The 18,673-nt window shown below is 44.6% G+C and overlaps 1 protein-coding gene across 1 annotated transcript in view; it reads left to right on the forward strand.

Moving 5' to 3' along the window:
- GPD1L (glycerol-3-phosphate dehydrogenase 1 like) overlaps positions 1–18,673 on the forward strand; it is a 119,823-nt gene that overhangs the window by 29,975 nt on the left and 71,175 nt on the right. The window contains exon 2 of the mRNA XM_085630576.1: positions 3,548–3,725. Within this exon, the coding sequence (XP_085486702.1) occupies positions 3,548–3,725 (178 nt within the window). The remainder of the gene's footprint in view (positions 1–3,547; positions 3,726–18,673) is intronic.

The raw sequence follows: 18,673 nt of genomic DNA on the forward strand, positions 1-18,673 counted from the left end.
CTTTGAAGTGCTGCAAAGAGCTGGCAATAAAAGTAATATGCATAATGCTAGCCTCTGGTCTTGTCATGAAATCAATGCTGTGTTATTAGGATGTTAACATGGTTTTATAAAACTTCTATTTTTGTGCAGAGGCCAATAGACTCACTCATTCAGAATACCTGAATAGACATCCTGCATCTGCCCCATGCGTAGCCTTTACATTTGCCTTTTAAAAGCAGTGAATTCTGTATTTGCGGGCAAGATGAATATTCTAGTAAATTACAAAAATGTTGAATGCTTCTTCAAAGCAGTCATCAACTAGTGTATTCCCATCAGAAAAAATAGTTCTGGCTTTCCAAGATAAGTTGCTTCTGAAATCAATGGGTGGAAATGGCCCTAACTCAAATGAATACCCTGAGTTTTTTGGGTGTGTGAACCACTCCATGGACTGAAATCAAACTCTGCTCCAATCCTCTCCCACAGCACATGGAGGACCGGTGCACAGGGAGTTGTTTCATGAATGGCCTTGGGTGACTGGTGCAGGTCAAGTTCATAGGAAGGGACCCAGGCTTCATATTGCTCACAGTGTGTCAAACACAGCATATAAGGGCAAGGCAGGTATTAGCATGATTGATGAGATCACAGGACATGAGGTCACTCAACCTTTGAAACCACAGGTGGTAACATTAGTCGAATGATTAAAACTAATTCATAGAAAGCCATCCAAACCTCACTGAAGTGCAGACATAGCTTACAAAAGTATCAGAGTAGCACTGTATGTCTAAAGTGATCGTTCCCATCCCCGCTTTCCCCTGTGGTGGGAATCACTGCTATGGGGATCTGCTGTGCACACCGCCACATATACAATTAAGGTTCTAGTCCTTATAACCTTGTGCAACATGCTGTCCTCTGTTTGTGAGAGCCAACCTCCAGATGTGGGACTTTCCTCCAAGTGATAAGGTCCTGAACTATTGTAAGATGGCTGTAACAGTTTAAACCTGCATATTGTTTACGAGGTGGTCTGCTGATCCTGGGATCCGCCTCCTCACTGATACTGCTGGGGCTGTCTGGGAGAGAGGAGTTTGAATACATCTGACAAGATTTGCAATTCACCACTGATGGTGCCCATTACTGAATGGATCAAAACCGAAAAAACACAACTCAATAATGATTCTGTTCCCCACCATTTAGAGTATGTTCGGTGTAGGCACCTACATCAAAGATAAAGGAGCAAGTTGTTTCTTGCCCCTGTAATTCACGGCACTTAATGTTGGCTATGTTTTCCCCACCAAGTATCCAGTTTATTGTTTCAGTTAATTAAAACCATAACAATGTTGCGGCTTAAAACTATAAAATATTACAATTTTATAACATCACACAATAAATCCTAAGAAAAAGTGCAGAAAATCATTTTACCCTAAGAATTACATGTTTACTTTTATGATATATCTTAAAAGCAATCAGTAGTTTTATGTCTAAATTTATTTATTGAAATTTTCAAGAAAATCACAACATACAGAGTTAGCGTGAGAATAGACATCGTGAGAATCTGGATAGCCTGCGGATGTAACCGTGACTGGGGAGAGTCTGTCGGAAGTATAATGCATAGAAGACAATGCGCTGTTACCCACCCCCCCGTATGGAAACAGCATCCCCCAAAAGGCATACTCTGTAGAGAACCAAAAAACAATAACTCCCACCCCTTCCGGTAGTTTCTGCGCCCTGAAAAGCCCGACGTGTGGTAGGTGCTGCTGTTTCGTTGATTAGGTTGCCTGAGAGGGCTGGATAGGACTCCACAGATCGGAGAGTCGTAACACTCGTAGATATTTGGGATGAGTGATCTCATTGAATTCAGACAAAAGCAATTTCAGAAAGGGAGCCCAAACTTTCTGGAAAGAATTAGTAGTTAGTCAGAGTAGCAGAAATGCGCTCCATGACGAGGATGAAGCAGAGTCTGTGAAGCCACCCTGTGTGATTGAGCAAGGTGGGGGTGCCCCAGTGGGTCAATATAGTTTGCAGCGCTGCCCCTAAAGCCATCCCCATTTGTCTACCCCCTCATGCGCTTAAGTGGGTATGTAATGGGATTTGGGAGCCCCAGGACAACGTACACCGGGAGCCTCGGGATCTGTGTACCGAAGAGCTTGTCTACAGTGTCAAGGATCTTGGTCCAGTAGGAGGAGAGCAGCGGGCAATCCCACAAGATGTGCAGTAGCGTTCCTTCGCCACCACAGCCCCTCCAACAAGCAGAACTCCGCAGGGGGTTGCCCCTGTGAAGGCGCACTGGAGTAAGGTACCAATAGGTAGCGATTTTCATGGCAGATTCTATGCTGGCTACATTTCGGGCTGTGTGCTTCGCCCTGTAGTAGATCCCGTCCCAGTCTTTCTGCGTAAGTTCGCTCCCTCTCCCACCGTCTTCTGCTCGGCGTGTCCCGTGGGTGTGTGTTGTGTCTGAGCATTTCGTATATGTTGGAGATCAGTTCCTTGTCAGTGGTCTTGGTGATCAGCCATCTTTCGAACTTAGTCGGCGACCCCCCCTCCTCCCTCGTTCCTGGCTGGAGTACCCAATGTCGTATCTGCAGGTAGCGGAATCTCTCCGTTTCAGGAATCCCGTATTCCTGTTTCAACTGGGTGAAGGAGATGATCCCGGGTATGTCAAAGAGATGTCCCACTGAGCGACATGAAGTGTCACGCCACGCACGTTTTGTCTGACCAGCCATGCGTGAAATCGCTGTTCCCGAATAGTGGAATCAGGGGAGAGGGGAATGTAGTGAGCTTTCTGGAGACTGTCAACCCCGTCCCATACAGACATCACTGATTTGGTGATAGGAGATCGCATTAGGCTCGGTGGACGCGGAGATCGCATTAGGCTCGGTGGACGCGGAGTTTTCTTTAAAAAGGGGATCTTCCAAAGAGGTACTCCCTCCAGGGCCCTGTCCTGGAAGAGCCACCTCTTTTAATCAGTAGTTTTAAAATTGGAGCAGTGTTTGTGCAAATGCGCGAAACCAATCAAACTTTTATTCAGCCGCATATTCATGTCTTTCCATTCAGCGGTGTTGAGCTTTACTGACAGAAATGACCTCAGAAGAAGCTGATGTTTTCATTGGCAGTTCATAACATCCATGTGTGGGAGACTGATGGGGATGTGCAATTAAAGTATTTGGTTTAGAAAATTACCCCTTTTTCTTTAGAGATAGATCCCAATGGTGGTGTCAGTTCCTTAGCAAGATTTTTTTGGCAGTTGATTACGCCATTGAATTTACAACCCATGCCCAGTTTAAACCTTTTTTTTTTTTGTTGTTGGTTGGAGACTCTGCTAATGTTTTTATTTTATATAAAGTGTAGTCTGGTCTACACTTTTTTTTATAAATATTCTTGCACATGTCAAGTAAAGTATCCAGAGCAACCTCATTACTGTAGTGGGACCAAGTATCCTGTCTGGCACCTTTAACCTGTCTGCATGGATGTTTTGTGTAGTGTCTCTAAAAGATCCATGTGGGATATACCTCTTTGTAGAGTGCCTCACCACTGGTGTGCCCTAATTTGTCTCATTCTTTTCCCATTTTCTTAGGGGCTCTGCTGTTGCCAAAATAATAGGCAACAATGTGAAATCCCTGAAAAAGTTTGCCTCTACGGTGAATATGTGGGTCTTCGAGGAACAGGTTAATGGTAGGAAACTTACAGAAGTCATTAACAGCGACCACGAGAACGTGAAGTACCTCCCTGGACATAAGCTGCCTGAAAATGTGGTAAGACCTTGTGGAAGCATTTGCGACTGCCTTAAAGTCAAATCTGCCTATTTAAAGATTCCCTTCAATATACAAGCAGCACTAGTTTTAAATATTATAACAACATTACAAGGATCTGAAAATAAAACTTTTGAAAATAACACTAGAAGATTAAAAAAAAACATTAGTTGATGTACTGATCGGTCGGAGAGTGCAGATAGGATGATGACCTGCAAAGCGTAGAGAAACGAGTAGATAAGATCCAACCGTCTGTATGGTCAGATTATGCAGCTGCTTCGATAATGACGTCAGAAGGTTGGGGGGTAATGATCGAATAATATGCATTCGTAATGGCTACATAATGCAGCAGATAGGATGATGAATTTAGACTGTTGAGCTAATGCAGCAGATAAGCTAGCGACATCAGTAAGGACAGAGTATGCAGCAGATACGAGCATGACCTCAGAATGCTAAGGTAATGCCGTGGATATGAGCAGGACACCCTGAGGGAAAGAATGCACAAGTCTAGATAACGGCAACAGAAGGAAAAGGCAATGCAACCGGTAATCTTCTGAAGCGATAGGGATACAAAAGGAGAGCTTATGATATTAGAAAAGGCTTTCGGTTGGTCACACTTTAGCCATCTCCTGCAGGGCCTATTCTGTCACCTTTCCCCATATCTGATGAAGGTTCAGAAGATTAATAGTGCTTCTTAAATTTAGGTAATTTTCTGTCCATGTCTTGGTTTTAATATAAAGCGGTATGGTTGTACCTTTGCACATGCACTTCTCTTGCAAATTTAGCATGTTTCACTCAAAAAGTATGAAACGTATACAGTCCTTTGTGACTTAGGTTTTCGTGTGAAATTCTGGATTTTCACAATACGTTTGTATGCATGTTCTCGTTTAAAGCCCTTGTGACCTACTGTCTCAACCGAGTTAGAGTACTCCCATGAGAAAATAAATATGTGAGAGGAAAGCTGTGCAGGTAAATGCAAAGGAAAATCAGGAAACTGTAAAGTAGGCAAAGTCCAATAATTGGGAATGCCACAAACCTTTATTGGAGTAATGAAAACTTGGCAGACCATTGGCCTCTTCCACCCCCTCCCCTGTCCCAAAATGGCCAACGCCTAGATAGTTGAATGCATCCAAGAGACTGTTGTTGAATTTGTAAATTAATCAATTAAAGCCCATCTCTTTGCTACCTTGGGCCATATGCAGTATTCTGTCATCTCGCTGGAGAACAACTTTGCATTTCTTTGCTGTTCTACCATGTGCTTCCCTTCCTTACCTTCCCCAGTCCTCTAGTCGCCTCCTCTACAAGGTCTTTAACACCCAAAGATAGTATTGGATTCCACTGTGCTTGCTCGTGCACACTGTCTGTAAGACCAAGCCACGTTTTGGACTTTCTCCTCGCGTATAGTGGCATTGGGCATTTTAATTGGAGATGAAGGATGAAAGCAGTAAATTCATTGTTCTATACGATTCCTTGAACTCTCTCCATCCCCTTTAAATTGCTGGCCCACCTCCTATTTCAGGTGTGTCGGGGAAAACCCATGCTATACTGTCACCTGTCATCCTATGAACCCCTGCATGGAAAATATCCCTGTTATTGCTGAGCCCTTCACTTTTCTCTGCAGAATAAGATCATGACCAGTCATAAATGTATGTTTTAGAGGGCCAGTTCCATGTGATGAAGGGCCATCCCTAACCAGCTCATCCTATTGAACTGTGGTTAAGCATTTTTAGTAGATGAAAAGGGTGTGAATTTTTAATCACCAATCAGTGGCAGAGAGAGTGTTGTCTTTATTTTAAATTAAAAAGATAAACCACAAAAGAACAGTGTGGCAAGATTCGAAAGCTGCAAAACAGTGGTTGTGATGCACTCGCAATATTCAAAATTCTTTAAACTTGTAACCAAACAATTTCAAATTCAAAATCGAAGCGTGCAAGGTCAGAGCGGGTCCCATCCAAACCCACAAACCATCTGTGAGAATAGCTAGGCCACCGAAGTGTACTAGTCCAATGACTGGATGGCATAGAGCAAAGAGGACAGCATATGCATGTTTAAAAGCTTTTGGAAGCGGAATCAGTGGCAATGTAAGGACATCCCATACGCACGATATTCACAGCAGTTCCAAACACCAGGATTTATTTCACGAGAAAGAAAATCTTGCAGCTTGTACTTTGAAGTAACAATTTGTTTTAGCTCTTATGAGGTTCCAATCCTGAAAATTGGCATTGGAAATAAGGTCCTTTTCTTTATTGTGACTTGGTTAGATTGTTAGTTGTTACCCCTGATGAAGGGTCTCGGGACCAGAAATGTATTGGGTCATAGCAACACATGTATATAGCTTTTGTGAATAAGAATTCCTGGTTTGTTCTCAACTGATGTGAAGCAACATTTCACAACATCTAAAGAAGATGAAGAAAAGCATAAAGATTGTATAATGTACAATACAATTGAGATTTACATATGTGTCGAATTGTGATGAATTTTAAAGGAATAATGTTCACTGGCAGCCCTAGGGCAGACAGCATTGCAGGCTGAGACTAGTGCGCTTATATGGCCTAGCTATTCTCAAAGATTCAAAAACTACCAGCATCCGACCCTGGCTGTCTTGGCACACTAATGAACAGGCTATGCTAAGACGCCAATCCTAGGGAAATCTAACAAATCCTACTCTTTGTTTAAAGGGAGATGGTTTGAACTCGATTTGTTTTCTACATACTGAGAATAAATAAATGTGTCTGGATAAACCAGATGAAACGGGAGTATGCATAGTTTCAGCATCCCCCGGCACTCCTACTCTGATGTCTATGTAGATGTTGGGGCAGCTGCTTTTGTTCTTGTTAATGCCCTTCCTTCTAAAGGAGGAGTGGGCTGATGGTAAACAACAGTCCTCCACCAACTCAGAGGCACCCTATTATGCACTTCACCACTAGAGCTATGAAAGTGGGAGCAAGAGTAAAATACAGCTGAAAACTCATACAGCTGCTGAAATGTTGGCAGAATGATGGTTAAAAGATTCCATGCAAAGAAACTGGTGTGAGAAATAAGTGCGTCTTCTCCAAAGCACTCATAACTTGATTTTTCCTTCTCAGCAGCTATCTGAGTACATGTGTGCATTTGGTGCACCCCAATAACTCAAGAGCCAAACTTTCTGTGGTATTGAAATTGCACTTTGGATAATATTCCTCACATTTTACTGCCCGCTCTACGATCTTGCACTTTAAATGAATAATTTCCTCCTTTGCTTTCCTTGCACCGGTTTCATCAGTGGCAATGAGTCCACGAGGCCGCCGGTGACTAGCTCTTGCTTTGCACACCAGCAGAGTTCTACGCTCTTCATTTGGGGGATACCCAAGGTGTCATCCTGTATAGTAGGAGGAAGCTGGTCCCATCCACATTCGGTCTATGGGTAACTGGTAATTGGTTGCAACCATGGTTAATGCTTGAGGAACAGCCTTCTGTCTGTCCATGTTTTGGAAAAGGAAGTCCGATAACCCCCCTATATAAAAGTGTACATTTTTCCCATACCATGACCTTAATTCCCCAGAGCGTGTGCGCCTCATTGTATATTTAAGAAAGGAGCCCAGCTTAAAGTTTCCGTGTCTGCGCACACATTAAAAATGATCAGTATGTGGCGGGAGCCTTTTGTGCAGCTCTTGGTGCATGGTTTAAGCGTATGCAGTGTGTGTGATGGAGGCTTCCCAAAATACTGGAGATGACTGCGCCAGGCTCCCATGACAAAGAATCCATTCCAGAACTTACAATAAAATCCTCTCACCTTGACAAGTTGCTTTCTTGAAAGTCTGATAAATGATCAGGCAGTGTTGTACTGTAAATCCGGCCATCACTGAAAATGTGATCCTAAAGAAAGAGTGCCTTTATAGTTTGTTCTGAAAGCCTACGATTTCTGTGCAATTCTATCCTTGTTGAAGGCATTGAACCTGCTCTAGTGGATATTCTAAACGCAACTACTCAAAATATTCGAGGCAACAAGCATTCTGGGGCAGAAGAACCGTTAAATACATTTCCTGTACTGTGGAGAGGGAGACGGGGTTGCGTGAAGACCCCACGTCTGTTTAATTTACATAGGAATGATCTACAGCGCCACCTCCTTGAAGCCTGGAGGTGGTGGTCTTTTTGTGGGAATAAGGTGCATTGTTATTTTCCTCTTTGCAATTGTGCTGCAATGCTTTCTTGTACCAAAAGTAAATGATTAACACTCAGGGCTTGAAAAAATCAACTGGGGGGGCGTGGCTTGTCATCCACCAAGATGGCCACATAATCTGTGTGCCCCGCAGCAGCCCTTTCAGATCTTTCTACCATCCATTATTAATCCGCCCGGCCCGGAAGATTTGAGCATGCCGGGGTGTCCCAGCAACGGAGAACGAGTCGTAGAAGTGGAGTCAATCCACAGACAGCGATCCTCGACGACTGACGACACCGAGGCCTGCGCCGATGAGGGTCGTACTGCAGTGGGCGGATCCCGTAGGCCGAGATCAGTGCTCCGGAGAACACGATCGGAATCGGGTAATTTCTTCTCCATTGAGTGGGCCCACAGGGCACCAGTGCCCTCGCCAAAGCCAGGGTCCCCACCCAGAACCATCGTAGCCAGGATACTTAATTATCATGACCGCGATGCAATACTACAAGCTGCCCACACACGGGGGACCTGCTCCATGATTATGCAACAATAAGGTTCTTTCTTGATTTTACCCTGTTAGTGCAGCGCCAAGGACGTACCATCGACTAGGTTAAGAGTGCGATAAGAGTCTTAATTTCATGATGATGTACCCGGCTAAATTCAGAGTAATGGACTGTGACAATTCGAGGTACTTCACATCGCCGGAAGAAGTATGGGACTGCCTTGTGGGAGGACGAGCGGCCGGGCCACAGAGGCGCCAGGATCGCGACAAGCGACAGAACAGAGACTTGGGCAACGGCTCTCCTAGGAACTGCAAGAGCCTGGTATGGAGAACAGAAGGAGGGTGCTCTCTTGACCCTCGTCCACTTGTTGAGTGAGGGGCTGGAGGTCTTTAATCCTACAGTTAGTCAATACATGGACGACTTGAATTTACATTGGTGATCAGGCCCGAAGGACCCTGCAGTGTAACAAAGTACGAACTAGGCTCCGGTCTCCTTTCCATCTATGAACCATGTAAGTGATGATCTCAAAGGGACACAAGGTGGGACATTCATTAATACCAAAGAAGTTGAGGGAATGGGAGGACCACCATCTGAACAAGAGGAGGCGGTGCCGGCCGCCAGCGATAAATAGCAATGGTTCAGTCTGGGCGACATGTACTCTGCAAATTGGAGCAGTGGGTAGTTTCAGACCTACAATGCTGGGTGGCAGGGTGGTGGGGTATTAGTAAATGGGATCTGTTTTTGCACTTGTTTGTTATGTAATACTCTTGATATGTTCGAGTTGGTTTTGGTGACGCCACAATGCCAGATGCATAATTTCCAGACTCCGAGACACCGGGGGGGGGGGGGGGTGTTAGGGGGGAGGCGTTACAGTTTCACATGGATTGGGAATTGCATCTTGAGAGAGCCATTGACATTCCATGTCAATATGGATGTTAGGCAATAAAATCAAGCGTACCATGGTCTTACAGTACTTGTGTCGAGAGTCCCCTGACTTAATGTTACTTCAGGAGACGCACCTACGAGGTAACCACTATCTAGCACTCATCAATTTGGCTACACTCTACTGGCCCATGCGGGATTCACATCGTGCTCCAGAGGAGTGTCGATATAGCAAAAAATATGACCCCTCCCCCATCATGCCAGGCTGCGCTTAGCGGGACCCTCTGGGCAGGTACGTGCAGGGCCGGACTGGTCATTCCGGGCACCGGGCAATCCCCCGGTAGGCTGGATGGGGGTGGGGGCCGGTTTTGTGACAGGGGGCCGGTTCTGTTGTTGGGGCTGATTTGGGCCGACCGTGAGTCACGGTCGGTCCAAATCGGCCCCAACAACAGAACGCAGTGCTTACATTAAGCACAATCAGGCCGCCTGTCTGTGAGCACGATTCATCATTCTCATGGTGGCAGTGGTGCTCCGACGCGCCGATTTCAAATCAGAATTATTTCATTATTTAAGGCAGGCAGAGGCTAGCTACTATTATGAGATCAGGCGGCAGGCCTCCGCCCTGCATTTATTACACACCCCTAAATGCACCACCTGACCTGTCACCTGACCACGATGATGTCGTTGTGTTGTAGACACGCGGCGCGCAGATGTCACTGCCTCCGCGTCTGCGCGCCTCTATTTTTTATTGTGGGGTGGTCTGCTGGCCTGGCTGCCTGGTGCTCATGCGCATTGGGAGTGGACAAAGTGCGCGTGACTCAGTCTGAGGGGAGGTCGAGGCAGGCATTCAGAGGCCAGAGGGAGACAGCCAGGGTCCAGGGACAGCCAGGAAAGAGAGCGGCAGTGCGGCACCCCGTAATTTAATTTTCCCTGTCTGCCGCCCGCAGGAGGTGAGTGCTCTTTGTTTGCCGTGGCCTGTGGCCAGATCTGATTTATTAGTGCACTGTCTGGGCCTGGGGCCGGGGGGCGTCAGTCTCGGGTATGGGAGACCTAGACCAGCTAACCCGAAGCAGCACATGAACCGAAGGTCTAAAGCTGTGCTTTAAATGGGCTGGGGCCTTACTATAATGTGTGACGTCACGTGGCACCAAGACTCGGGGAGCTAGTTCTCACATAGAATCCTATAAGATGCAAATTTGAAAACGTGTGGAAACACTCATGATGACTTTGGATTTTCTGAAACAGACTCCCTAAATCTGGCAATATTGGGCCTGAGGTTTGAATACCCAAAATGGTAGCATCATGATGTGGATTAGCTCTTTAAGATGTATTAGTAAAGGAGATGGACGCGTGTCTTAGGCTCATTGGGGCTATTTTTGACTGCAATGCAAGGGGCGGCCAATCACTTCGGCCTTTTAAATTTGACGGGGAGTGTGGATGCCAGAGTCCATTGTTTTTCTTAGGAGACTGTACCCGGTCAGCCAAATGGCAAGTTGCCGGGTACAAAGGGTGCCTACAATTGATCCCACCCACCCATACTTCTTTCTTACACCACAAAGCTCCTACTGCACTCTCGGAGTCTGAGTGTGTACACACCCCATCCTTCTTTGGGCAATTGTCTTTGCGAGACTCTTTACCCATCATGCATTCCGGATGTACACATTAAATATTAACACCCTGGGTGGCAGAAACCCAGTTTGAACCAATGGCATTTTTGCCAGGATGCACACCTCCGCTATCTAGAGCATTCTCTTTGGTAGAGGAACTTGTTTAAGTAAGGGGCCATGCACCTATGCAAATGAGGGAGCAATCACATTTTAATGCCCACCTGCGCCAAGAAGGGGTGTGCATTTGGTATTTTAGAATGGACCTTGCGTTCCATCTGTAATACCAATGTGCAACCTCAGCAGGGCACACAACCCAGGGATCCTTTGTGCATGTGGTTCATGTGTGATAGTCAGGCCTCAAATATGGGAGTGTGTGAATACCAGAATAGACAAACCAGCACATCTTGCTCACTCGTGTGTGAGTTGTATGACACATTTACTAGAGTTAAGACAAAGCTTCAATTCACACATATAAACCTGCTGAGGACAATCTAATAACAGGGACAACTTTTTGTTGAATCAGCACAGAATAAATGAATGAATACACGATTTACAAGGCGTGAAACTGTTACCTAACAAGGCTGTCTGGGCACTACTAATGTAAATAAATGAATATATATCCACTTAATCCACGAGTCAAAAAGGTATTCTTGTTCAAGAGTACATAATAACTGTTTTTAATAACTCGTGCATTAATCTACTTTGTAAAATAGGTACTCTAGCCATTTTCACTTGAGCTTTCAGGTACTCTGACCCAGAATTAAAATGAGAAAATGTTGTAAATTGATAGCGAAAGCAATGGATAATTCAAAAAATGTAAGATGATTAAGCAGTTTCAGTGAGGTATCCAGATATAGGCACATTTGGTCCTAGACATTTTTGGGGTGGGGGTGGACTACTGCTCCTTATTGCACCCCGTTATCCATAACTACTAGTCTGCGTGAAGGTAGCTCATATAAGCAGGTAGTGTTTGTTTTTATAAGCACCACATACCTGGAAATAACTTGGTACCCTTGAAATCCATTGGGGGAAACTGAAAGGGCGCACTGTGTTCCTAACCCAGGAACTAGAGTATCAAAATTATGTAGTTCACGTATGCCTTGGATTTTACTGATTACATTAAATATAATCCTAAGAAATCGTCATGGTCAGGAAAGTTTGCCAGACAGCAGAAATTATTTGTGATTAGAGGATATTTTTAAAATTCGAAATCCAATAAAAGTGTTAAAGTACACTTTTTTCATAGCATAGAACCACAAGCCACTTTCTACTCCAATTCTGCTCCAACAACTCTGTGCAGAACGATCTCTGACTCTTGTCTAGGCGCCAACATTCTTCTGTTATTTTATAAGAAACTGGGGACTGATGCTAAAAATATACCCCAGGCAAAACTCTTATAGAAAGTCTTTTGCGGGATAAAGTTCCAGCAACTCCAAAAATGGTCAATAAAAAAAATAGAAAGAGCGTCGGTTTCTTCCAAAAATGGCTTCACTGCAAATGATCATATTCTCACAGGTGTCTCTCAGTTTTGTGGTTTGCACGACAGCTTCCTTAATTTTGTTCAACCGCGATGAAAAATTGGCAAATACTAATTTCTATGCTGCTGCGACAGGAGATTTGGCTATTTATCCCCTGCACCGCGGGCATTTGGAAGCGGGAGCAGCAAGGAAAGACTATGAAAATTCATCTAGAAGGCCTTGTTCCGATTACCCCTCTTCCCCAGTTCAATAAGAGCATTCTCGGAAATTCTGTGACAGTATATTACTGCAGCCTTGGACTGACTTCCTTTTGATCCACCCTAATGCATAGCTTCTAAGCTCAGCTGGTAAAATAGACTAGTTCATTTGGGTTGAGCGCTTGCTGCAAACACCTCTCTGTGGAACTCATATGCAGGCTTGACTTTTCTCCTGAGGTCAACAAGCCTCCTATTATTTACGTCTTATTGAGATATTAAGTGAAGAATGAGTGTCAAATAAATAATCAATACGGGTTTTCAATCGATGCATTTGTATATTTGTGGAATCAGCCGACTTACTTCTTTTCCATCCTCGGGAAATGCTAGCAGCCGGGTCGCAACCGGGCCAGGGCCAGAATCAAAAGCAAAAGGGGCCTAAGGAAGGGACAAGGGCCTAGGCCCCGGCCCGGTTCCGCAGCAGCTTTTGTTTGTTGTTGTGTCACTTGTGCGAATGTGAGCAGGGTCAGAAGCGAGGACGAGGTGGTGGCTGGGGTGCGGTGCAACCCAATTTCAGGAGGAGAAGGCGGTGCCTGTGCGCAGAGCACAGAATGATGCACTGTCTCCTCCTCTGCCGCGTCTGCGCGCCTCTCTTAGGGTGCGGCTGATGTCATCATGTCGCATGCGCTTTGGGCCTCGCGCAATTAAAAGTGCGCGTGACTGCCTGCAGCATCACGAGTGGAGTGACGACTGAGACAGACGCACTGTGCGCACTTTACCAGAGCTTGCGGGCGGACTACTGTGCTTTGAAAGTTGATACAATTTGATTATGTAATGAAAAATGTGCTGCAAAATTCACCATTTTGGTCTGTCGTTTTCCAAAATTTTCGTGGGGACCCCCCCAAACCCCCATAGTAGCGGTCGGCTCGCTTGCTACGCTCGCTCGCTACGCGCTGGACGGGGGCTGGTCTGGCAAAACTTGCCAGGGCTGCTTTCAGTTCCCAGTCCGGCCCTGGGTACGTGGCACTAAACGGGACATGGGAGGGTCAAACTCTGAATATATGCTCTACCTATGTACCACCGAAACTGCATGCCTAGACTCTTCCGGAGCTCAACAAAATATTGCTCGATATGCCTCAAGGAATCTTAATGTTGGGCGGAGATGTGAATGCTACGATGGCCCCGGAAGTGGACAGAGGTACGATTCCGGATAGAGCCGCTGGGCCAGAACCATTGCATGCATTTGCGGAGGCAATGGGGCTAACAGACCTATGGAGGACACACAAGCCGTATGTCAGAGAATACACACACATTTCGGCGATGCATTGCAGTGGGTCCCGCCTCAATTATATATTTACACAATGTATGTATGCAGGACTGTTCAGAGACGCACTTCACAGAGCCAAGGGCATATCTGATTATTCCCCAGTAGAAGTTAAGCTCCGGGGGCCCATCTGGGATTATACTCTCACAGCACGTATACAACCCTGGCAATTTAAAGACCAGGAGTTCGGGCACAAATTCAAGGAAAGAATGTAACCACACTTTTAAGAAAAGAGGGTATTGGTCCCTCTCACTGCACCCTGTGGGAAACATTTAAGATGGTCTAGGGGCCATGTCTTGACGTTGGCAAGAGAAAAGAACGCCGTGCTAGATATGACAAGCTAGAGCATGAAGTTGTATCTCAAATAGGACGAATAGGGACACCAGACCCCACCCTAGGCCACAAGCTGCGGCTCCGGCAATGCGAGCTTAAATAATTTGAGAAACTCTGGCAGGTCCCACGCAATAGCCATTCAGAGACAAATTGATAGCGTGGTTGGAGAGGAGGGACAGAGACAGGAATTGGGTTTCTAGAAATACAGAAGCCTAATGACTCTATAGGCAGGTCCAGTAAGGCAATTCCAGAGACTTTCGCAACTTACTATGAGGAAATAGTTCAGTCGGTCACTGTGAATTAGTGAATTAGAAAGCTAAAAAGGTGGCTTATGTTTGCAAATTGGGACAAATTTGACACACTGCATAAGTTGTGCAGGACTGCCCGCCGCTGAGTAGCGGATCTGAGGCACTTGACACAGAGGTGCCGTGTTGGAACAGAAAGTCCAACTTTGGGTGACATCGAATGACCGCATAATCAGTTGTTTTGAACTTTTGATCACTCCACTGGGATTGTACTTGTTGATATTTCAGGACTGTGTTTTAACCCACTTGGGAATTTTTATTTTTTTTGTAGAAACTGCTGTGACCAGAAAGCCAAGCGGCACGTAGCCAAACGGCATGCCTATTGAGGCCAAGACACGCCCACTGGGGCTGGGACAATAATTATTAATTAAGCAAGTGTTTCTACAACGATTGCATTTGTCCTGTGGCTCGTGATCAAGAACGTTTAGTTCGAAGCGCGTTGAGCCCTTCCATTTGGATTAAAAGTGTCAAACTTGATTTGGCTGTGGTCCTCGTTTGTTGGAGTTCAACTTTCTGGGAGGACGTCCTCTTAAGGGTAACCTTTGTTGTGTGATATATAATATATATATATAATATATATATATATATATATATATTTTTCAATTAAACAAGTTTATGTAGTAGAGGAACCTTGATTATCTCTTAGACCTAGCCTCATTTTGGTAAAGTTTAAAAGCTACGATGGAGGCAGGAGCAGAATTGAAGTGATGTTAAGAAATGGAATGTTCTTATTTTTAGCGACCCCCCCACCCCTCCCCCCACTAAACATTCTCCCACACCCTCAGCCCCGAACATCTCCTGATACATTTAGGCCTTGGGATTCCCATGGCTACCCCTGGATGGAATGGGCCATGGTCACTGTAGAAGCATTTTTAGCATTCACACCGGACAAAACCAGAGTTAGCGAGCTATTTGAAACTTGCGCGTGAACTTTGGTAAAGTAGTAAGTCATTCAAATTACCTTGGTTCGCACATATTGCAAGCACTTCAGCAGCTATAAGCTGCCCAGGGTATTGGCCCACCCTGAGATTGTCTTTTTCGAGTGCTCAGCTATTCAAAGAGAAATACTGGTCCCCATAACTCAGTACAGAAGAGGAGCAAATTAATGTTGCGTTTTCAGGAATTTAAACTTTTCTGCCTCTACGAGCGTGAAATGGACCTGATATACCCAGTAATAAAAAGATTATATATAAAACTCAGATAAAGGCACACTGCTTGTAGTTTCCCATTTTAAAAAACTGGTCAAACCAGAGGCTCAGTGGATTGTAATTGTAAACAATGAGGAGATGAAACTATGCCTTTTCCTGATTTACACCGTGTACCGTTAGCATGTATGTTTGTTGTTTGTTCTTACCTAACCATTTGTAAAGCACTCTGATACCCTCTAGAGTCAGGTTTACGCTATATAAAACGTTATAAATAAATAAATGTCGGAAACCTGTGTCCAGATTTCTTAAAACTGATGAAAACGAAGTGCGCAGTTGATCATTTCTGCATGCCCCATCCCACGCATAACCCAAGTCGTCACTTCAGAGGTTGAGTTGGACCATAACATGACTATTTGTTGGTGCTGGAAGGAGGCTAGATGAGTGGAGGGGAAATTGCTTGTAGTGGGTGAGAAGCAAGGGACTAATGGTAAAAGAGTGACACTACTCTTTGTCAAGTTATTTCCAATTCCTCCTGGGATTTTGTTTGCTGCCTGTTGCAGCCCTAAACCTTGGTCGCTTGCTGGGGGGAGGGGGAAGGGAAACTACACCCCTCAGCGTTCGTGGCCCGGGCCTATCGGCAATTAACGGGTAAGAACGCCTAAATGACAGTTAATGTGCACCCGTGTCCAAAAGGAAACGTAAAAATAAACTAACAGCGAAACCAAGCACACGGAATGCTGGGAAAAAAGGTACTGGTACAGAGTCTGTTAGTGGTTTGGCCCCCAGTAGCTGGGAACTAAAAGAGTAAAAACTTGAACAACTAATAGAACAAGCATTGAAAATACAAAAGGTCTCGCCTTTGATTAAGTTAAAGCCATTTGCTTTGCTAATGGTATTCTATAGCAAAGCAAATTGCTTTAACTTATCAAAAGGCGAGACCTATTGCATTTTCAATGCTTGTTTTACAGGTGATCCTCTCGAGCCCACATTTCTCCCCTAAATGTTTTTAATGTGGTGGGATTTTCCATGTTGTGCTTCAAGCGGACAAAAGTCCTTAGAAAAGAAGTACATCGTATATGCATACTGCTCCAAACCTATATGTTCTTTTTCCTTATTAACTCCAGTTCTTTAGAAAATCTAAATGTTTATGACCATAGTTAAGGTTCTATGTACTTATTGACAATCCTACCCGTATTTCATTTTTGTTCCTTTATTAGTATATATTTAATTTTGCTACATGAAAAAATGAACTGGCAGCTGGTAATTGTACACTCATTTTAGTGGGTTGCATTGTAGACTGTGTGTCACTGTCCTTAATGGGAAAACTGCCACTGTTAAAGTGCATGCTTATTTTCGGTTTTTAGGCCTGGTGTTAGCCAAGACCTTCTGATACTGCTCAATTTATATATTTGATATACATACTTATAGATGCTTTCTTCCAGCCCTCTTTGTCTATAGTCTGTTGTTGTGTCATTTTTCTCTCTGCCAATAGTGCCATACAGCTTGGGGCAATAAGTTAGCCCAATTCAGCAATTGGCTAACTACAATGTGAATGATGGCATTCTGTGCTTTCATAGGGAACACATTCCTACACAAAATAATTCAGTTCTTTGCAAGGTATTACTGTGGCAATCTCTATACTTTTGAGACCAAAAAAATATATTTGCTTTTAGCCAATGTTTTTTTTATATTTTAACCAGGGCCCAGCAGCTCCTCCAAAAATCATGACAAAGCAAAAAGGCTGGCAGCCATCGCCCGACCCATTGACTTTGCCAACGCAAGTTGCTGTTTTGTCCTGTTTTTACAAATACAGAGAGGCAATCAAATGTTTTCTATCTGTATGCAGCTTCCTTGCTCCTGTTAATTTTATTACTATTGCTTCAATTTCAATTTCCTACATGTTTATCTCTTTTGTCTCTTTATTGCCATTTTCATCTTTCTTTCTCTATTTTAGGGGTTGCTGATCTCCCTCCAACCACGTATAACGCTTTCTTGTTTTTGGTCTGGCGTCTTGTATTTCCTTTATTTGCACCTTTCTCCCACTTCTTTTCCCTTAAGTCCTCTCTTTTCCTCAAAATTCTGCCCAGTTTTCTGCTTTTTTATCACCCCCCATACCACCACCACCTTTAGCATCTAACCACTTTCCTCTTTCTGCGGCACGCATGCCTAGTTTTGTATACTTCTATGTGCCACTGATCTCCTATTGACCTCCCCTCCTCTCTGTTTTTCCTTCCGTCCACTCACCTCACCCAGAGCAGTGCAGACAGCTCGAATATTCTTTGTTTTGCCAGAACCGCACGAAGTGCCTCCTTTAAATGACCCCGTTCCTCGTATAGCTCAGTAGGGCATGCATCTGCTGCAGTCGCGTGTGGCATTGTGTGAGTGATGAGTGCGTGATAGCTCCAGGTCTCCGGATTGATTTAAGGCGGTAATGGCTTGGCATTTCATCTTTTTGAAGTGAATAAAAGGAGAACCCTTTTGGTGGGAATGCCAACAATGGCCAGTACAGCGTCATAGGCATCATTGTCAATTAATATATTTATGCCTGGCCCACCACACTCCGACCCAAATACACAAGACATTGACAATGTAAGCACCAAGTTTAGGCATTAGCAAATCAAACCGAAACCTATTTTTAGACAGCGGACAAACATATGTGCTGCAGATAGATGGAAAACCAACGCACTGCTTGTGTGCCGTCTCACCCTAATAAAATGCAAGCACAACTGTGTTTTAAAAAGAGCATTTTGTGCAGTTTTATTTTTGGTGGATTTGTTGGTCGGTGTGTATTTCCAGGTTTTTGCGCGCTTCCCATAAATGTCCTCCAGTAATTGAACTAAATGGAATTTAATGTACACATTACATTATTTTAATGCCTGGCTGAAGACGGCTGAAATGCCAGTAACCGGTCCTAGGAAGCTTGTTTCCGGTCCAGGGAAGACATGGCTTGGCAGTTCGGGCTGGACTGTTCCCATGAGGCACAGGGTCAGACTGATTTGCATATGGCCATGTCTGAACTGGGGTGGCAGAGTGGGCTAAAGA

This window comes from Triturus cristatus, chromosome 10, assembly GCF_964204655.1.
Source record: "Triturus cristatus chromosome 10, aTriCri1.1, whole genome shotgun sequence".
Classification (NCBI taxonomy): domain Eukaryota; kingdom Metazoa; phylum Chordata; class Amphibia; order Caudata; family Salamandridae; genus Triturus; species Triturus cristatus.